Here is a 16,083-nt window from a genome sequence, read left to right as displayed (position 1 = left end):
AATTAGACCAGGTGCAACCGTACAGGCGGCTTCAGGCAACAGTTCCCTCGCGTGACCGTCACACGGAACCGTTCTCGACCCTCGTCAGGGACGGTGAATCGGAACGACATGCTACTGTCCGCGGTGGTTTCGTGAGATCTGTGACGAAGGACGGTTACTACTCGACCAGGTCGTATCTAGAGGACACTGTCGGTGGAAGGAGGTTTGCGTCGAACGGGGATAGTTCGTCGACGATAACAACGGCACCGTTGATCAGGACTACCGTACTACCTTATCGTCCGGTGGATCGGACGGTGCCACGGTTACTCGACGACGAGGGTGCAGGCGGATCAGAGGGGAGAGAGGAGGAGGCAGGAGGAAAGGACGAACGGAACAGGAAGAACAAGGGACGAGGTGTCGCGGATAAAAACGGTGATAGGTTCGCGGTCGCGGGGGACGATAGTGGTGAGGTCATAGGTGGTGGTGGTGGTGGTGTCGTCGAGTGGACCACGACAACAGTCGCCGGGCCGATGTCATCGTGGTCGTATCATCCTGAAGATGAGGAGCCGGGAGCTGGAAGCGTAAGGACACGCCCGGGCCCGGAGGAGGCGGTGAGTGAGGACGAAGAGAACGACGGAGAACAGGTCAAGGTCACCGTAGCACAGCCAGGAAAAGGCTCGTCTACGTCGACACCGGGGACCACGAGCACCACGCAGTTGCCACCACCGAGTCAAGACACCTCTATGGGAGCACGTGAGTAACGAGACAATTCGACTACTATCATCCCCCCTCTCCCTCAATCACCCCCCCCCCCATTCCGATGACTTCTTTACCCCACTGTATAGGTCTACGCGCGCCAGTGTCCTCTTCGGTTGTGCCAGATACACGCAGGGCCAGCACCGGCCGTGTGTGTCGCGTACCCTTCTTGCTCCTTTTGCCATGCCTCCTACCCACGGGCGTGTTTACAGGAACCGAAGCTCCGCGGTGCAGGACCCTTGGTCAGGTTATTTTTAACTATTCTAACCGTGGCGGGGCCACTTTCGGCCGACATCTCCTCGCCATCCTACCAGCGCTCTCTCCTGTCTAGAGGTCCCTCGAACTGCTACGACACGCGCGGCTTGTGTGTCTCCGACGCTGCGGCGCAGGAGTGTTGAGCCTGAAATTATCTAGCTTTTTTTGTTTAGCTACTTTATCGGTTGGAAATATCGTTTTGAATTCGTTCGTAATCTGTGGTCGCAACGAGTGCGAGCATTAGGGGAATTACGTATGTGATTTAATTGTTTGTGCTGGAATCACTTCTGCAGACAGGTTTTTTTGGAATATTCACGGTCTTTGTGTTCATTGAATTTTATTTTACTCGATTCTTTTGTAGCATGCGTAGTTAGGGGAAAGGGCTCTGGAACGTAATCGTTTGTCCCGGGTATGGCTTAAGTAGTTACAGATGTAGTACACAGACGCTGGTTAAAGCCGACGCGTCGTAATGGCCCAATATTTTTCATTTTTTGTGGTATATTGTCTTAACTAATTTAATGTAATTATGTAGGGTGTGTTGATAAGAGTGATGGGTTTTTGAATTGAAATGAAAGTATGGGACGTATATTTGAAACCTTTATTTCATCACGAAGATTGTTCGGTGGCATTAATTATGGGACATAATATCATCTAAACGGCCACTTCGGCTTTTCTTGACAACATGGATCAGTTTACTCTAATTTCTGTCTACTCTAAGTTTACTGCAAGGGCATCATTCGGAGCTGTAAACAGTTAATGAGATTAATAATTGTAAGTAATGAGATTACAGAAGTATTATTTTATTATAAAAATTGAAATTTCCACGTTTAAACAATGAAAAATGACGAAATACTTTATTTAGCTTTTATTCGTTATTCGATACTTTTCATCTAAATAATGAATTCGCCCATTTCTGGTCATACCGCAGCTATTATATCTGAATCGATCTTCCCAAGAATTGAATCGAAATCGAAGGTCCCTCAGTGCAGGTCTGTCCGGAGGGCTCGTAGCAGAGTTGGGCAGAATTTGATTCGAATAATACACAGTGAAAAGCAGCAGTATCTAAGGATGTCGTCCTGAGTTTTAAACAGTTAATTAGATTAATAATTGTTAGTAATGTATTATTTTATTATAAAAATTGAAATTTCCACGTTTAACCAATTAAAAATGACGAAATACTTTTTTTTTTATCTTTTATTCGTTATTCGAAACTTTTTATCTAGATAATGAGTTTGCCCATCTTTGGCTCGTAGGAATGGCAAGGGAGAAGGGAATGCCTCTAGCCGGCGGAACGTGTGCATCTCTCGTGTGTTTTCGATTACGCTTGCACGGCCCGTACGCCGGCTGCGTACGATGTACGGGCTCGTGACTTCGCGTATGAATCAGCCGGGCTATTCTTTTCGCGCGCGCACTCTCGCCGCAGCGTCGACTCTCCGTGTGTGTCTCCTGTTTTTCTCTTCGTCTCACCACGAGGTGTTTCACGCGACCGCGCTCCGTCCCACTCCCTGTTTCGCTTTTGCCCGATCTCCACGTCCCGCCGCGCGCGCGAATCAAGCGAGCGGCGACGACCGAATACGCGCGAGCGATTCCGCGCGACTAGATCGTCTTCTCCCCTTCTTTGCTTCCTCGCCCTTTTCGCCCTTTACCCATCGCCACGGTGCTTTTGGTTTCTTGCGCGCGTGAGCTCCTCTCCTTCAACCTTGATGCGGTCTGAATCTCCTTTTATGCTCGACGGTCGTGGCTACGATCGGGGGAAATGAAATTTTGGGATATTTTCGGTGGAATTTTTCTTTAATTAGAACCTAGAACAGATTTGTTAATGAGCATGTTTTTTGAAGTATTAGGTTATAGGTACCATGTGAAAGTTTTGTCTGCGTAGATTAAAATGGAGATGTTTATGTTCGGGAAAATAATTTTTGTGAGATTAATGTATGTACCATGATGATTAGAGATTGTTTTCATGTGAGATATTATCTGATACATTCCATGTTCAGAATAATTGGTGTTGTTAGATTTTAGTTTTTTGCGCAGTCATCCTTTTCAACGTCAATGGGGTCTGGATCTCTTTTTACGATCGGCGGTCGCGGCTACGCTAACCTTGTTGGAATTTTGTTTGAACTGGTTCGAAATAGATTTGCTAATGAACATATTTTGAGAAGTATTAGGTTGTGCCATACGAAAGTGCTGTTTCTATAGGTGAAAATAATTGAGAAAATAATTTTGATGGGATTAAAATGCGTACTACGATGATTCACAGCTTTTGTCAAACGAGATATTATCTGATACATTTTGTTGGAACTTTGCAATTACCGATTCTTGATTAAGGAATCTTTTGTTCCTTAGAATGAACTCACGACATCACAAAAAGTGATCTTTGGTGAGAAAACATGTAGTGAATGCGAATTCTAATTACATTAAAAGCAACCGCAACTGTAAAAACAGATAACTTTCATTCATGAAGTCCATCTGTCACCATTTTATAATATTTGATTCTATCGATCGAATGCAATTTTAATCAATTAATTTGTCCGAATATATACTGTTACCTTCGTATCAAATAAAAGAAGCACGAACTAAGTGGGATAAGGCGTTAAAATATACCAGCGACTTGGTATATAACCACGAGAGGGTGGCAGATATTTTTGCGATGAACATTCTCTCTGCGGACTTCGAGCAGCGAGCTAACGTCTCAACGATCATCGAAAATTACTGTCAATTAAGGGAACGAAGTTACAGTCGACGATCAACGTTATTATCACTGTCGTGTAATTCGGTACTCCACGAAGTACACCGTTCTGGTGAAACTACGGGTGTAGGTATACATATATCTCGACGGATTGAAACGGGGGCGAGAATAGCGGCGAACGTTTAAAATAAAGTCGCGGCGGACGGTAAATTTATCGTTCCCGAACGCGAAATCTGTTTACCCCGTCCTTTGGGGGATTCTCGGGGCGGCGCGGGTTTGCGATGAAAACCCACTAAAATACCGGCTGGAATTCGTACGCTTACGACGGGGTCCACGGAAAAAACTGCCTGCCCTCCTTGTCACTCACGTGTCACTTCTGTATAGCCGGTGAAAATAAGGCCGCGTGCGCTCGCGCAGCTTTTGGAATACCTGACCGGTTAGTCAGACCATTTAGTCATTCCTCTTATACCGGGTACCCGGTATCGCCGCCAGTCACCAGAACTACTCGCCTTTGGGAACCATCCAGATCACGAATTAGCTCGTAAAGAAAAAAAAAAACAGAAAAAAGAGAACACCTCCCCCGGAGGGGTTACAGAAGCCCACCGAAATAAACACGTTAAGTAACAACATCGATATACATACATCTTCCTTCGTCGTCACGATGAATGGGAGGATCGATCGGAAAACGATCGTCCAGTTGAATTACCGATTCATCGACGATTATACTGAACTGGGTTCTGTTAAAATTATTGTAGGTTTGAAATCGGTTGCTTAACGCCTAGGCGGTTGCAAAAGTTATTGTTTACCAGGTGTGTTCTATTATTTTCAATTGAAAACGTAGTATATGGTGTACGTGTTGATCTGATTAGAAAGGTTTGAAAGCACGGAGTGAATAGAGGATTTTATAGTAGAGAAGATGGTCTAAATATGGGCTGGTAGTGTTACTTTTGGACTTATTGCTGAACCTGTTGAACACTTTTAAGATGTGACACTTGAAATCGCTTTACGATGTGGAGTTAAAATAAGCTTCTTTTTTTTAGTCGTAGTTTCACAGTATTCCTGCTAAGGTGAAGCATCTAACGTGTCTTATTAAATATTTAAACCCTACCCTGTATGGGCAACACCTCCACGAGTCCTTTGGCTTTACTGATCTTTTGAACCTTGAATTTTTTCTTCCTTGAACTTCTCAGCTACATTAAACTGGTTTCACAAATAAAATGACCTATACATCGATCTAATACAGTAGATTATAGAGAACAGTAGACACTTTTTTGCAATAGTTTTTCTTGATACCACTTACTGTCATCTAACTCCACGATACTCTCGAGATAATGCGATTCCGTGTCGACAATCATGTCACTGCAGGAAGGAAAATAAATAAATACTTTCGGATAGGCTTAATAATTACAGGAAGTAACGATCGTGGAACGGCAAGGAGAGGAAAAAACAACCAGACGGCAGACGGACAGGGACCGACAGGGGGGAAAAGAAAGGAAAAACGAGGGGCGGCCAGAATCCGGGAATGTCCAAATTTTTGGCTCGATGCCAATCCGTGGTTATCTTATTATGATCAAGCGGAATTAACGAGCTATTTATCGAGATTACACGCGGCGATACGCAACGTTATAATCTAAAATAAACCGCGGTCTGTTCCGTGGGCTTTATCAGGCTTTCGGAGCGCCGTTCGCCAAACACGCGATACAGATATCGGTGTTATTACAAACAGCCGTGTAAAACACCGCTGTTCCTTCCCGAGAACTTGCGTCTCCTCTGTGTCCCCCGAGTGTGTATCACGATTTTTTTAATCGATCGTTCCCGTCGATCACGCGAGTCTCGATTAGATTCGAACCGTTTAATCACCTTTCGGAAAAATCACTGCCCGCGGCCTTGTGTCTTCCAACTGCAACGGGGCCAGTGATTTCGTCAGATGTAAAAGCTACAAATGTTCACAATACATACGGGATTTTGTAGCTTATCAGCCGACACACGTTAGAGAAACAATTGGACTTTTAGATACCGATCGGCGTGGAAGAATTTAAAAAGTCGGATCCTTTTGTTTGATCGTGACTTTGCATTTTCTCCTCAGATCGTGCGATTGTAGAGAACGACCGCTTCTTCAGGAAGCTTGCTGCAGTATTAATCTAAATTCTAAAATTTATGTCTCCTTATCGCGGGGAGCTCCAGGGGAGCTTAAATACCCCTATTTATGGAAGTCAGCTGGAGATACTCTTTGTGTCGTTCGAGTGTTTGGAGTCTTATTGTTGTATCGTTATTTTCAGTGAGTTCCATTTTCTGGTTTTTGCAGTGTTATTCTAATAAAAATTCTAATAATCTAAGAATCTATGAGGTTTCTTCGAACCGGTATTGTAGCTATAATCAACTGAGGAAAAACGGAACAGAATAGATCGTAATCTGTAAATAATGTTTAGAAATTTGGAATATCTAAAAGCATGGAACTCAACTTTTTTGAAATTTGAAAGATTTAGAAATTTGGAACGTTTAGAAATTTGGAATATTTAGAAATTTGGAATGTTAAGAAATTTGAAATATTTTAAAATTTGGAATGTTAAGAAATTTGAAATATTTTAAAATTTGGAATGATTAGAAATCTGGAATATTCAGAAATTTGGAATGCTAAGAAATTTGAAATATTTCGAAATTTGGAATTTTTAGAAATCGAGAATATTTAGAAATTTGGAATGCTAAGAAATTTGAAAGATTTAGAAATTTGGAATGTTTAGAAATTTGGAATATTTAGAAATTTGGATTGCTAAGAAATTTGAAATATGTTGAAATTTGAAATGCTAAGAAATTTGGAATATTTAGAAATTTTGAACATTCGGAGATTTGAAATATTCGGCTAAAGAACATTTAGAAATTTCGAAAAAAATGTTTAGAAATTCTATTAAATAACCAGAATTCTCGTAGCGAACAATAAAGCTTGACGATGGAAAGTTAAAGTCGGACGTCAGAATGAATGGTGGTGGTGTCAGTGGCATAAAGGAACCCAGCTCGTCACCCCACACGTGATTTAAGACCTTCCAGGCCGGGTCCGCAAAAGGGGTTAAAACACGGGGAACGAGTGCCGGCCGAGGCGGTATAATCGGGGCAGAAGCTATTACGTGTGCGGCCTAGGTTTTAAGATCAACGCGAATAATAGCACCTACGGAGAGGGACTCGTGGGCCGTAAAAACAATAGGCTTGGCGAAGCCCGGAGCAGACGTAATGATTATCTTTACGACTTTATAATAATGTAATAACGTGTTATTAGCCGGACAAATTGGTCCTAATAATTATAACGTCGCCCGAGTTTCTTCCCACGGGAGGGCACGAGGGCCAGGCGCGCCGGTCACGCGAAAATATGCAAACTGTCCCAGAAATTTCATGTCCGATCCCCGCCACCGCTGCGACGAGGCACGAGCGCCGCCTTTTTGCCGCCCATCGTGGCCGATTCGTTCGCGCCACTTGGTTCTACAAGCGTAATTAGTTCACCGGTTCGATGTGCCTCACCGAATACAGGAAGATTCAAATATATACGGTGTTGTTCGCGCGTTGTTCAGGTCAGTGACGTCCATTCAAGTCAGTTTTAGGAAAAATTCTTTTGTTTCTGAGCTTGCATTGTGTGAATTTTTATGGGGACATTTTGTAGCAGAATTGGATAGAATTTTATTCGTATACTACAGAGTGAGAAGCAGGAGTATCTAAAGGCGAATTACACTTTGAATGTGTATCACGGATGATTGATCCACACTGAAAGGTGTGAAAATTGTTTTCATGTACAATGCATCCAAAGTGATCAATGAACAGAGTAAAGTTAATTTCTAGTTATGATGAATTGAATGGATTGTGGATGAATTATCAGTGATGCACATCCAAAGTGTAGTATAAATTTGTCTTACGAGCGTCATTCTGGCCTTTAAATCGTGAGTGAGATTAAGTAATTGTTTGCCAAGTGTCTACTCTTTTGGAGCAGTTGTAGCATTGTATTATAAAAGATAAAAAGTACTTCTGTTTTTCTTTTATTTGTTATTCGAAAGTCTGTATATAGATAATGAATTTGCCCATCTCTGTTTTGCAGTACGATGGTGTCATCACATTAAAGTCTTAATCTGTATGTTGTGTATGGTGTTTGAAACTTTCTAGCTTCCATTTTGTTTTGTATCTTCTTTGCTAACCCTTTTTAGTATTCGAACTTAATTATTCTGTTTCATTTGTACACAGTCGAGTGTCTACCATGTTGGAAGTATAGAAAGCAAACTTTATGAATGAATCTACAGTGGCCAAAAGAATCAGGGGATTGGTAATGTGGGCGATCTTGTTGCTCCCATCAAACGAAAGAAATAAAACAAATGCTAAATTGATATATTTTCCGTACAAAGTTATTTTTGCAATGCAAAAATACTAAGAATCTTCCACGAAAATTACCTTGACGAAAGAACCCCATCATCTCAATCGCAAGCAACGTTAATTAGTTCCCTGCTTCGCACATAAAGTCATTTTTGCAATGCAGAATGCTCAAAATCCTCCAAGAAAATCTATATATTTTCTGTACAATACTAACATTAGTCCCACCTAGTTATATTTGTATAAAACACTTTCCAGAGATCCTCTAACTGTTCCAACCAGTGTATTATGGGAACCTATACACCTCAAAATTAACAAAGTGTTTCGATACAAATTTCCTACACTCTTTTTCCATCCCAATCACCAACTATCCTCTATTCCGTTACCCTTAACATCCTCTAACCCGTGTGTAACGTCACTAAACCTAAGTCAAGGATCCACGTTCCCGATCAAAGAATGACCTCAGCGCGCGATCTCGGGAACCAGGTCGCCAGGGGTCCATTTACAATTCACGTCCGTGGAGTATTCACTTCGTCCCGAGGAGCTATTACCAAGGCGTCGTCGAGGGAAATTTAGGCGGCTGCGAGTCGACGAATCGAGTAAAAAGGGAAGCGAAACGGGAGGGGGCAAGGAGAAAAGACAAAAAAGAAAGCATAAGAACTATAGCTACTCGTACGTAACCGTGAAGAAGAGAATACGGATATACCCCGCGCTCGTCCCCTGACATCAGACATGCAACGCCGGCAAAAAGAAAAGGAACAAAGAAGAAAAGAAGAAGGTGAGAGCCGCGGAATCGTAAATCGAGAATTAAGTATGACGGCCAGCGGTAAGACGTATATAAATTTCCCTCGCCGATGAATAATAAATGGCGGAACCTGGAACAAGAGGTGGGGGAGACAGTAGAGAAGTGGAATCGCGCTCGAATCTCCCGTAGCAAGAAGGGCAGCAGCAAGAGTGAGAGAGAGATATGTATATCAGTGGAAGGGAAATGGAGTGAGAAAGGGCGAAGAATGGCGATTGCGGAGAAGGAGGAAAGGGTGTGCGAGAGAGACTCGGAGGAAAGAAGAGTGTTCCGAGAGAACGAAGGAAAAGAGCAAGAGAGAGAGGGCAAGGAACGGTACGAAAGGACGTTAACCCTTTTCTTGTTTCTCTCCGGCCCATCCCTCCGTTCCTTCTCATCGCAGGAGTGCTCCTTTCCGCAGGAGAGTCACCTCTTCTCTCTTTCTCTCCCCTCTCAGTTACCTTTTACCACCTCGCGATCATCTCTCTCTTTCCAACCTTCCGACCACGGCCCCGTTCGTTGTACCGAGGTCCCTCTGTACCACCCGCTTCTCCCTTTCCCTTTTTCTCTATCTTTCTCTGTTTCTCTTCAGTCCCTGTCCGACTTTCTTGCTCCCCCTTCTGGGCCGAGGGGAGAACAAAAATTACGAATCCGCGAGGCATTCGTCGAGAGCCACGAGAAGCTCGATCGAGGGGTTTCTCCTCGGTTTGTGCTCTCTCTCTCTCTCTCTCTCTCTACTTCTGCAACCCACGACGTTTCCAACCGAGCCACCGTGGAAATTTTTAACCCTCCGCGATACCGTGGTGCATCTTGCGAGATTGATACGCGAACGTTGAGAGATACGAGCGTGGAATATGTAGGTTTACGAAGGAATACCAATTTCAGTTTTTTTTCTAGGTATATAGGAAATTCAATAATATCCGTGGTGATCGCTAAATCAGAAAAAGGGCCTAGGAAATTGAAGAGATTAGGAACGGTGCTTTATATCAGTTGGGGGCCAAACCTTGTCAGGATAGGAGTCTCTATTGGAACGGTATTAAATTGTGAATGATAAAGCAAACTTACAAAAATATATTATATACGAGTATGTAATATATGTCAAGTTTATAAAAAATAATTTATTAGTATATAGGAGCTGCAATAAGGATCTAACCGTTTGGAAACAAATAACAGAATAATAGAGGAAATTCGTGTCATGATATTGTCTGACTTTTGAGGGCAAAATATTAAATTTATCATTAGTCGACCGTGGATTATAAGCGTGTTGGTAGATCTATCTGTGCGTGTGTGTGCAGAATACAATAAAATAATGTCGAATAGACAGCTGTACTTGGGTCCAGATAGACCCCTAGTTATTTGTCTTTAAATGTGTCTTGGAACGAATTGTTTATAAATATACAGATCTTCCTATAAAAATTAGTATAAACAATTATACGCTAGAATTAGTTTTCGTAAACTAGAATGATGCGTCAAGTTTCTGAAATTTTTGGTCCAAATGGACCCAGACACCGTCGTCTGAGGGACAAAAGTATATTATAGATACAAAGATCTACCAGAAACTATAATCCACAGAATATTAAATTTAATCTGTTGCCTTCAGAAATCAAACATCTCGACACAAATTTCTATCATATTTTATTAGTACCTATTTTCAAACTGTAACATATATTTGAATCTAGAATGCACTTACGCCAACAACGAAATTAAAAAAAATAAACCCTTCTTCCTGATTTCTATATTTTCTCAGGAACTTTTCTGATTTTATCACCGTCTCGTTGGATTTATCGCAAAGTGTCAAAGGGTTAACCATCGCTTTTTTTTCACCCCAATAACCCAGTCCCTTCGCCGAAACGATTTCCCCCTATCGCGAGGAGCACATGGTCTTGGACTCTCTCCGGCTTCTCGTTCACGGCGTCCTGATTTATTTTATTACAGGGGTGTAAGGAGGGGGGGGGAGGCAATACTTCCTACCGTGGCGTTGTGTATCTTTGAATTTGTCTAATAGATTTAGGGCAGCCGGTAGGATCTAAGGGTTCCTCGGCTACATGGTAGGTATAGGTCAACGACAGGAGGGGCGCGAAAGGGCGCGCTTGGTCGCTATGGAAACCCTGGCGCGCACCGTTGACTGTGGGGTGCCTCAAGTTTTTTATGGGCTGGACGATTGTCGGAGGGGTCGAGACTCTAAAAATCGTTACACAGACCTAGATACTCGGCTCTCTACTCGACGCCCTCCCGCGGTGGTACACCATCCCCCTGCCTTCCACCACTCGCACCGTCACCCTTCCACTGGAAACTTTACACAATTACGCTTCTGATTCGCCGGAGGAACGAATTCCACGCTCGGCCTGGCACACAGGGCCTATTCTCGTCTTGAAACGATTTTATGCCCACGATTTCTGGATACGGTATCCATAGGCATGAAGGAATTAATGGTCGGAGGAAGAGTCAGTGGGATGGAGCAGAAAAGTAAGGACGGTCGTGAGGAAACTTTCGGCTGGGTGGATTTGACCCACTTAATTGGAGATTCGTTCAGTATGTTTAGTATAAGACGGTGGCTAGATTCCTGAAAATTGTCGTGTTACACGAAATTAAGAACTAGCAAAAATTAATGAAACTACACTTTTTAATTTTGTTAAAGCGAAACTGTGTCGTAGGAAAACTGTGTTATTCGAGGGTTCTTTACAATTCTTTGACTGTGTTATGGGAATGCTGTGTTACACGAGGATTGCCTGTAGATACTTTAACCCCTTAAGTAGAAAAAGCGTCTCTATCCGCCATAGCTTATACTTTTGAAATGGTCGTCATCTCACTTTATTTTAATATTAATATCATAAAGGAAAAACACTCTTTTTGTCTTTTTATTAAGTTTAAAAATTGGAATTCTAACCAGCTTTTTAAGGCAAATAACCCACAGTGCATTGTGCAAAAATTCTTCCCTCGCTTAACGGGTTAATATCTATCTTTTATGCAATGACCACTTGATACGTAAAAAATTCATCATTTTCAACCAGTCTCATTCTGAATTTTGAAGTAATTAAACTGCACCCACGATATTCTGTACCTCGTTCCAATACCTTCTAGATAGAATGGTTCATAAATGCATGCCAATACTTCAGGAGGTAAATCTACCCACTAATCTAAGTAAAAAAACGTCATATGAACATATGCCCTATATACTTTAGTTTTTAAGTTATGAATGATTAAAAAGAATGTTCGAAGTGCTTGATCTCAACCGATTAGACTTTTATTTTCGGGGCCATATTTAAAAGCTATAGTGCATTAAACGCAAGTGAATAATGTGCACGGTCTGTGAGAAAGGACGTAAAATGGATTTGAGATTATTCGAAGAATATCTGATATTTGTTATCTAAGAATACCTGGTGTTGAGGCACGAGGCGGGCACTTCGAACATTTTCTTTAACCCCTTGCCTAAGGATCTTTTCCACTACTACAGTCTCCAGAATTACTTTATCGTCAATAATTTCCCAGGAATAAAAGAAATTCTGTATTTATTGCAAGTGTGCATTAACTCGAAAAGTTTAATAACAATACTAGTAAAATAGTATTTCTCGTTAACTTAAAGAAAAAGAATAACATTTAGGTTTATTAAACCCATTTTGAGTTCGTCAACACCAGTAACTAAATAACATAAAAACTAAGGTATATAGAACATATGTACCTCTAATATTTTATATTTATATCAGTGTGTAGACTTACCGCATGAACTATTAATACGCATTTATAAATCACCCTATACTTCAGATTTAAATTCACAGTCGCACACAAAACTTATAAATCAAAAATCCATTATCGATCCTTAATTCCACCAGCAACAAAACTGAATCCCAGCCCCAGGATCCCTCTAACCGATCCAACGAACCCAGTCCGACTAGGTTAAACGATCGAGAAAGACGCACATCCTCCAGACGTTCATCCAGGTTTCACCAGTCCTGTGTGTATAGCTCCCAAGGGACGATGGGACGTAGAAATCCTTGTGCCAGCCGGGCTAGCTCGATTGATCAGGCCAAGTCGTCCGGCAAAACGTAAAGGTTCCGGGTTCTCGAGTTCGTCCGTTTGGTTCCTCTGGTCGCGGATCGCGAGAGCTTACAAAGCTTAGGTGAAATAAGCTCGTCTAGCCAGAGGAACGCCATGGGGGAAGGAACATTCGCGTTAGGGGTGGTTCGAGATTAAAGGGAACACCGATAGGGGATAAAGGGAAGGAGGGATGGTAACGTGGGTATGATAGCGCATCGTCTCTTCCCCCTTGTTTTATTCGCGAGGGGGGTGGTCGGTCGTCGCCTCTACCTCGACGACGGGGGCTCGGCCGTTCCTCGCGCTGCGAAGTCTCGCAGCCCTTCGTCGCTTTACGTCCTGCTCGTCCTACCCTCTGGGGAGCTAAGGGATATATACACGGAATATTGCGAGCGAACCGGGAGAGACCGATGGGAGATCGTGGAAACCGTCTCGCTCGTATTTGCCCCCGGTGCTGGAAGAAAGGACGAGTGAAAGAGAGAGAGAGAGAGGAAAAAGAAGGCCGGGGGTTTGCTTGTACCCTCCACGCAGGCTCTCTAACGGTGGTGGATCGTGGGGTGTCGAGGGAGGGCGGTGGAAAGGGTGGCTGAGAGAGGGGTAGGGAAGAGAGAGAAAGAGAGATGGATGGGTGGAAGTTGGTTCGTGCTATAAAGTATTGACTGACTGTTGTACAGCGAACTATATGTACCCTCGGCCCTATAATACTGGCAGACTCTACCGGCTCGGCCCTCGCCTCCAGCCAGGAGGAATAATGCGACTTCCGGAACCGAGGAAATACCTTTCAGCGTTTTAAGAGCTACGCCGCCGCTGTCGGAGCGGGAATCCGGGCCGAGAGGAAAAGTAAAGGAGGTAACGGGTAGAGAGAGGAAGAGGTCTAGCCTCTATGTTTTGGCTCGTTAATGTATGAAATTTCGTTTCTGGGCAGTGATGTGTTTGGGGATGATTGGTGGACTGGGTCCTTCGTGGGATCTTCTTGATATGTTTAGGCCCTATTTTGGTCCAAGAGAATAGAATTTATTCTAGCCAAATGGGCCCTGCATTGGTTTGGATATTGTGTCCTTCATTCAGATTCGACTGGTCTTTGTTACAGAATGGGCAAAAGTAACATAATTTTTTATTCTTGTTTGTTTTGTTAATCCCTGGAAGATAGATCGTAGAATCGTTCTGGAGTATTCTATTCCCTAGCCCGTAAAATATAGTGAAATGCAGACTTTAATAAAGTTAAGTAGTATTAATTTATTATTAATAACATATTAATCCTCTAATGGTAAGATCCGGGTCGTATCCAACCGAGGTTATAGTTTGTATTATGCAGTTCCCACTCTATTCTTTATTTTTATTATTATTCTCGTTTTAAAATATTTTCTATTATTTAGTAACCGTTTAACACTTATATTATTATATATTATATAACTCAGTCATTGTTTAATATAAGCAAACAAAAATAGAAGTTCAGGACAATAATCTTTTTACCTTAAGTATGACCTTAATACCCACCTTCTCATTCGAGGGTTAAAAACCCTAACACAGAAAACGAAATTCTGTTTAATTTTCATTTTAATACATCACTACCCAAAATTCTGATTTTACATAAACATCCTCAGTCTCCTCCTCACCTCCCTTTGCCAACAGTCACTGACTCGACTCATCGAATAAGTTATACGCACCATCGTCCAAGTCAAGGACTCTGGGTTAAAGTACGAAATCCCTTAAAAATCTCAACAATACCTCCATCATCCGCTATAAAACAATATCGTTTCCACCGTAAAAAGGAGAAAGTATCGGTCCGTCGTTTAATTCGAAAAGTCATCGGGAATACGAATCACACACGGTGATCCCGGCTCATTGTCCGACTCAATTATCGCCGTGGAACGTTCGGCACGACTCGACGAGCTGGAAATTTAAATCCCGTTGCCATTAATTGCCGATGTAAATGTTAATTACCGCGGTAAATCGCGTGCGACTGGCAATAGAGAGAGAGAGAGGGAGAAAGGTAAAAAAAAAAAATGGTTGAACCCCCCTTGCTGCAGGTGATCGCGCGCGCCGCGACCGATTTAATGGCTCTCCTCTGCTCTCTGTACGTGAGAGAGTGCGTCTCTCCCCGTTCCCCGTAGTCGCGCGTAGAAACGGGATGTTCGGCCTAATTACCGCGTTTTATCAATAGGGATTCTTCCGCGCGCGGGCCCCGTCTAATGGAGCGTCTACGTTGCTTGTAATCTGTAGTGGGAAGCACGTGACACAATTTCGATGCCGGGGTTCGTCGACCCACGGTCCCCGTCGCGTTGCGCCATTGTCGCTGACATTTTACACGGCGCGGAACGATGTGTCACACACTCCATGTGTCTCTGTCTCTTTCTCTGTGTCTTCGGATTTATGACGGCGTGATCTCTGCGCGGTCGGCCGCGTTGGTTCACACGCGCCCGACGAAAACGCCACAGACTGTTAACCCTGTTGGTACCTTTGGGTCGATATATCGACTTTGTGGGTTTTTCGAAAAATATCTTGAGCCCATACATCGGCTTTCCTGTTTTAATATGGTTTACACACGTGTAATGACACTTTTCTTTGATAAAATAAGTTTATATAGTGGAATATATGTTCACTGGATAGGAATAATAAAATAAAAAAAGAAATGTGAAAATAACTTTATTTTTAGGGGATATATGTTAGGTTTAATAGATATCACAATTTTTCAAGGTATTTTAGGATGGTACCCGGAGAACTTATAAGGTACTGTAAGGGTTAAACTCTCTCGTTATGGCGATCGTTTCAGGGGTATGGAATGTTTTCTTCGCGAGATATTGGGAAACTGGGCTGTCGTCGCCACACGTATTGCGTTTCCTTCGAGCGTTACGCGGTTTTTAGGGTCTTTTGCTTTCTCTCCTTGTACGGTTTTATTGGTCTCTTTGGAAAAGTCGTCGAATGGTTCTACGGTTTCTTTTTTTTAATCGAGGCATTCAAATCTTGTAAAAGATTTATTTACCATATAGTGAGAGTATTTCACATTTACATCATTGAAAGTGGTACTACTGGCGCCATGTGGTAGTAATTTCAGGTAGATAATTTCAGGTGAACATAAAAAAAATGTTTTCCAAAGTTTTGTCTTTCTTCAAGAATTTTTTTGGACATGATGAAATTTTCAATGTTAATTTTTAACCATGAAAATATAATCTACCATGTTCAAATATCATCACAGAATTTTTTACGACTTAATTGAACAAATAGTTTTTAAACAACAGTTGATTGAATA

General features: G+C 42.4%; 1 protein-coding gene across 1 annotated transcript in view; it reads left to right on the top strand.

The window, feature by feature from the left end:
• The first annotated feature begins 495 nt into the window (after positions 1-495).
• The window catches only part of LOC107187759 (histone-lysine N-methyltransferase Suv4-20-like), a 193,821-nt gene continuing 178,233 nt past the window's right edge, over positions 496-16,083 (top strand). Inside the window, 1 exon segment of the mRNA XM_015575924.1 lies at positions 496-732. Within this exon segment, the coding sequence (XP_015431410.1) occupies positions 510-732 (223 nt within the window). The 5' untranslated portion in view covers positions 496-509.

This window comes from Dufourea novaeangliae, unplaced genomic scaffold (assembly GCF_001272555.1).
Source record: "Dufourea novaeangliae isolate 0120121106 unplaced genomic scaffold, ASM127255v1 scaffold101, whole genome shotgun sequence".
In the NCBI taxonomy this organism is placed as follows: domain Eukaryota; kingdom Metazoa; phylum Arthropoda; class Insecta; order Hymenoptera; family Halictidae; genus Dufourea; species Dufourea novaeangliae.
This window is presented reverse-complemented; position numbering and strand designations above follow the sequence as displayed.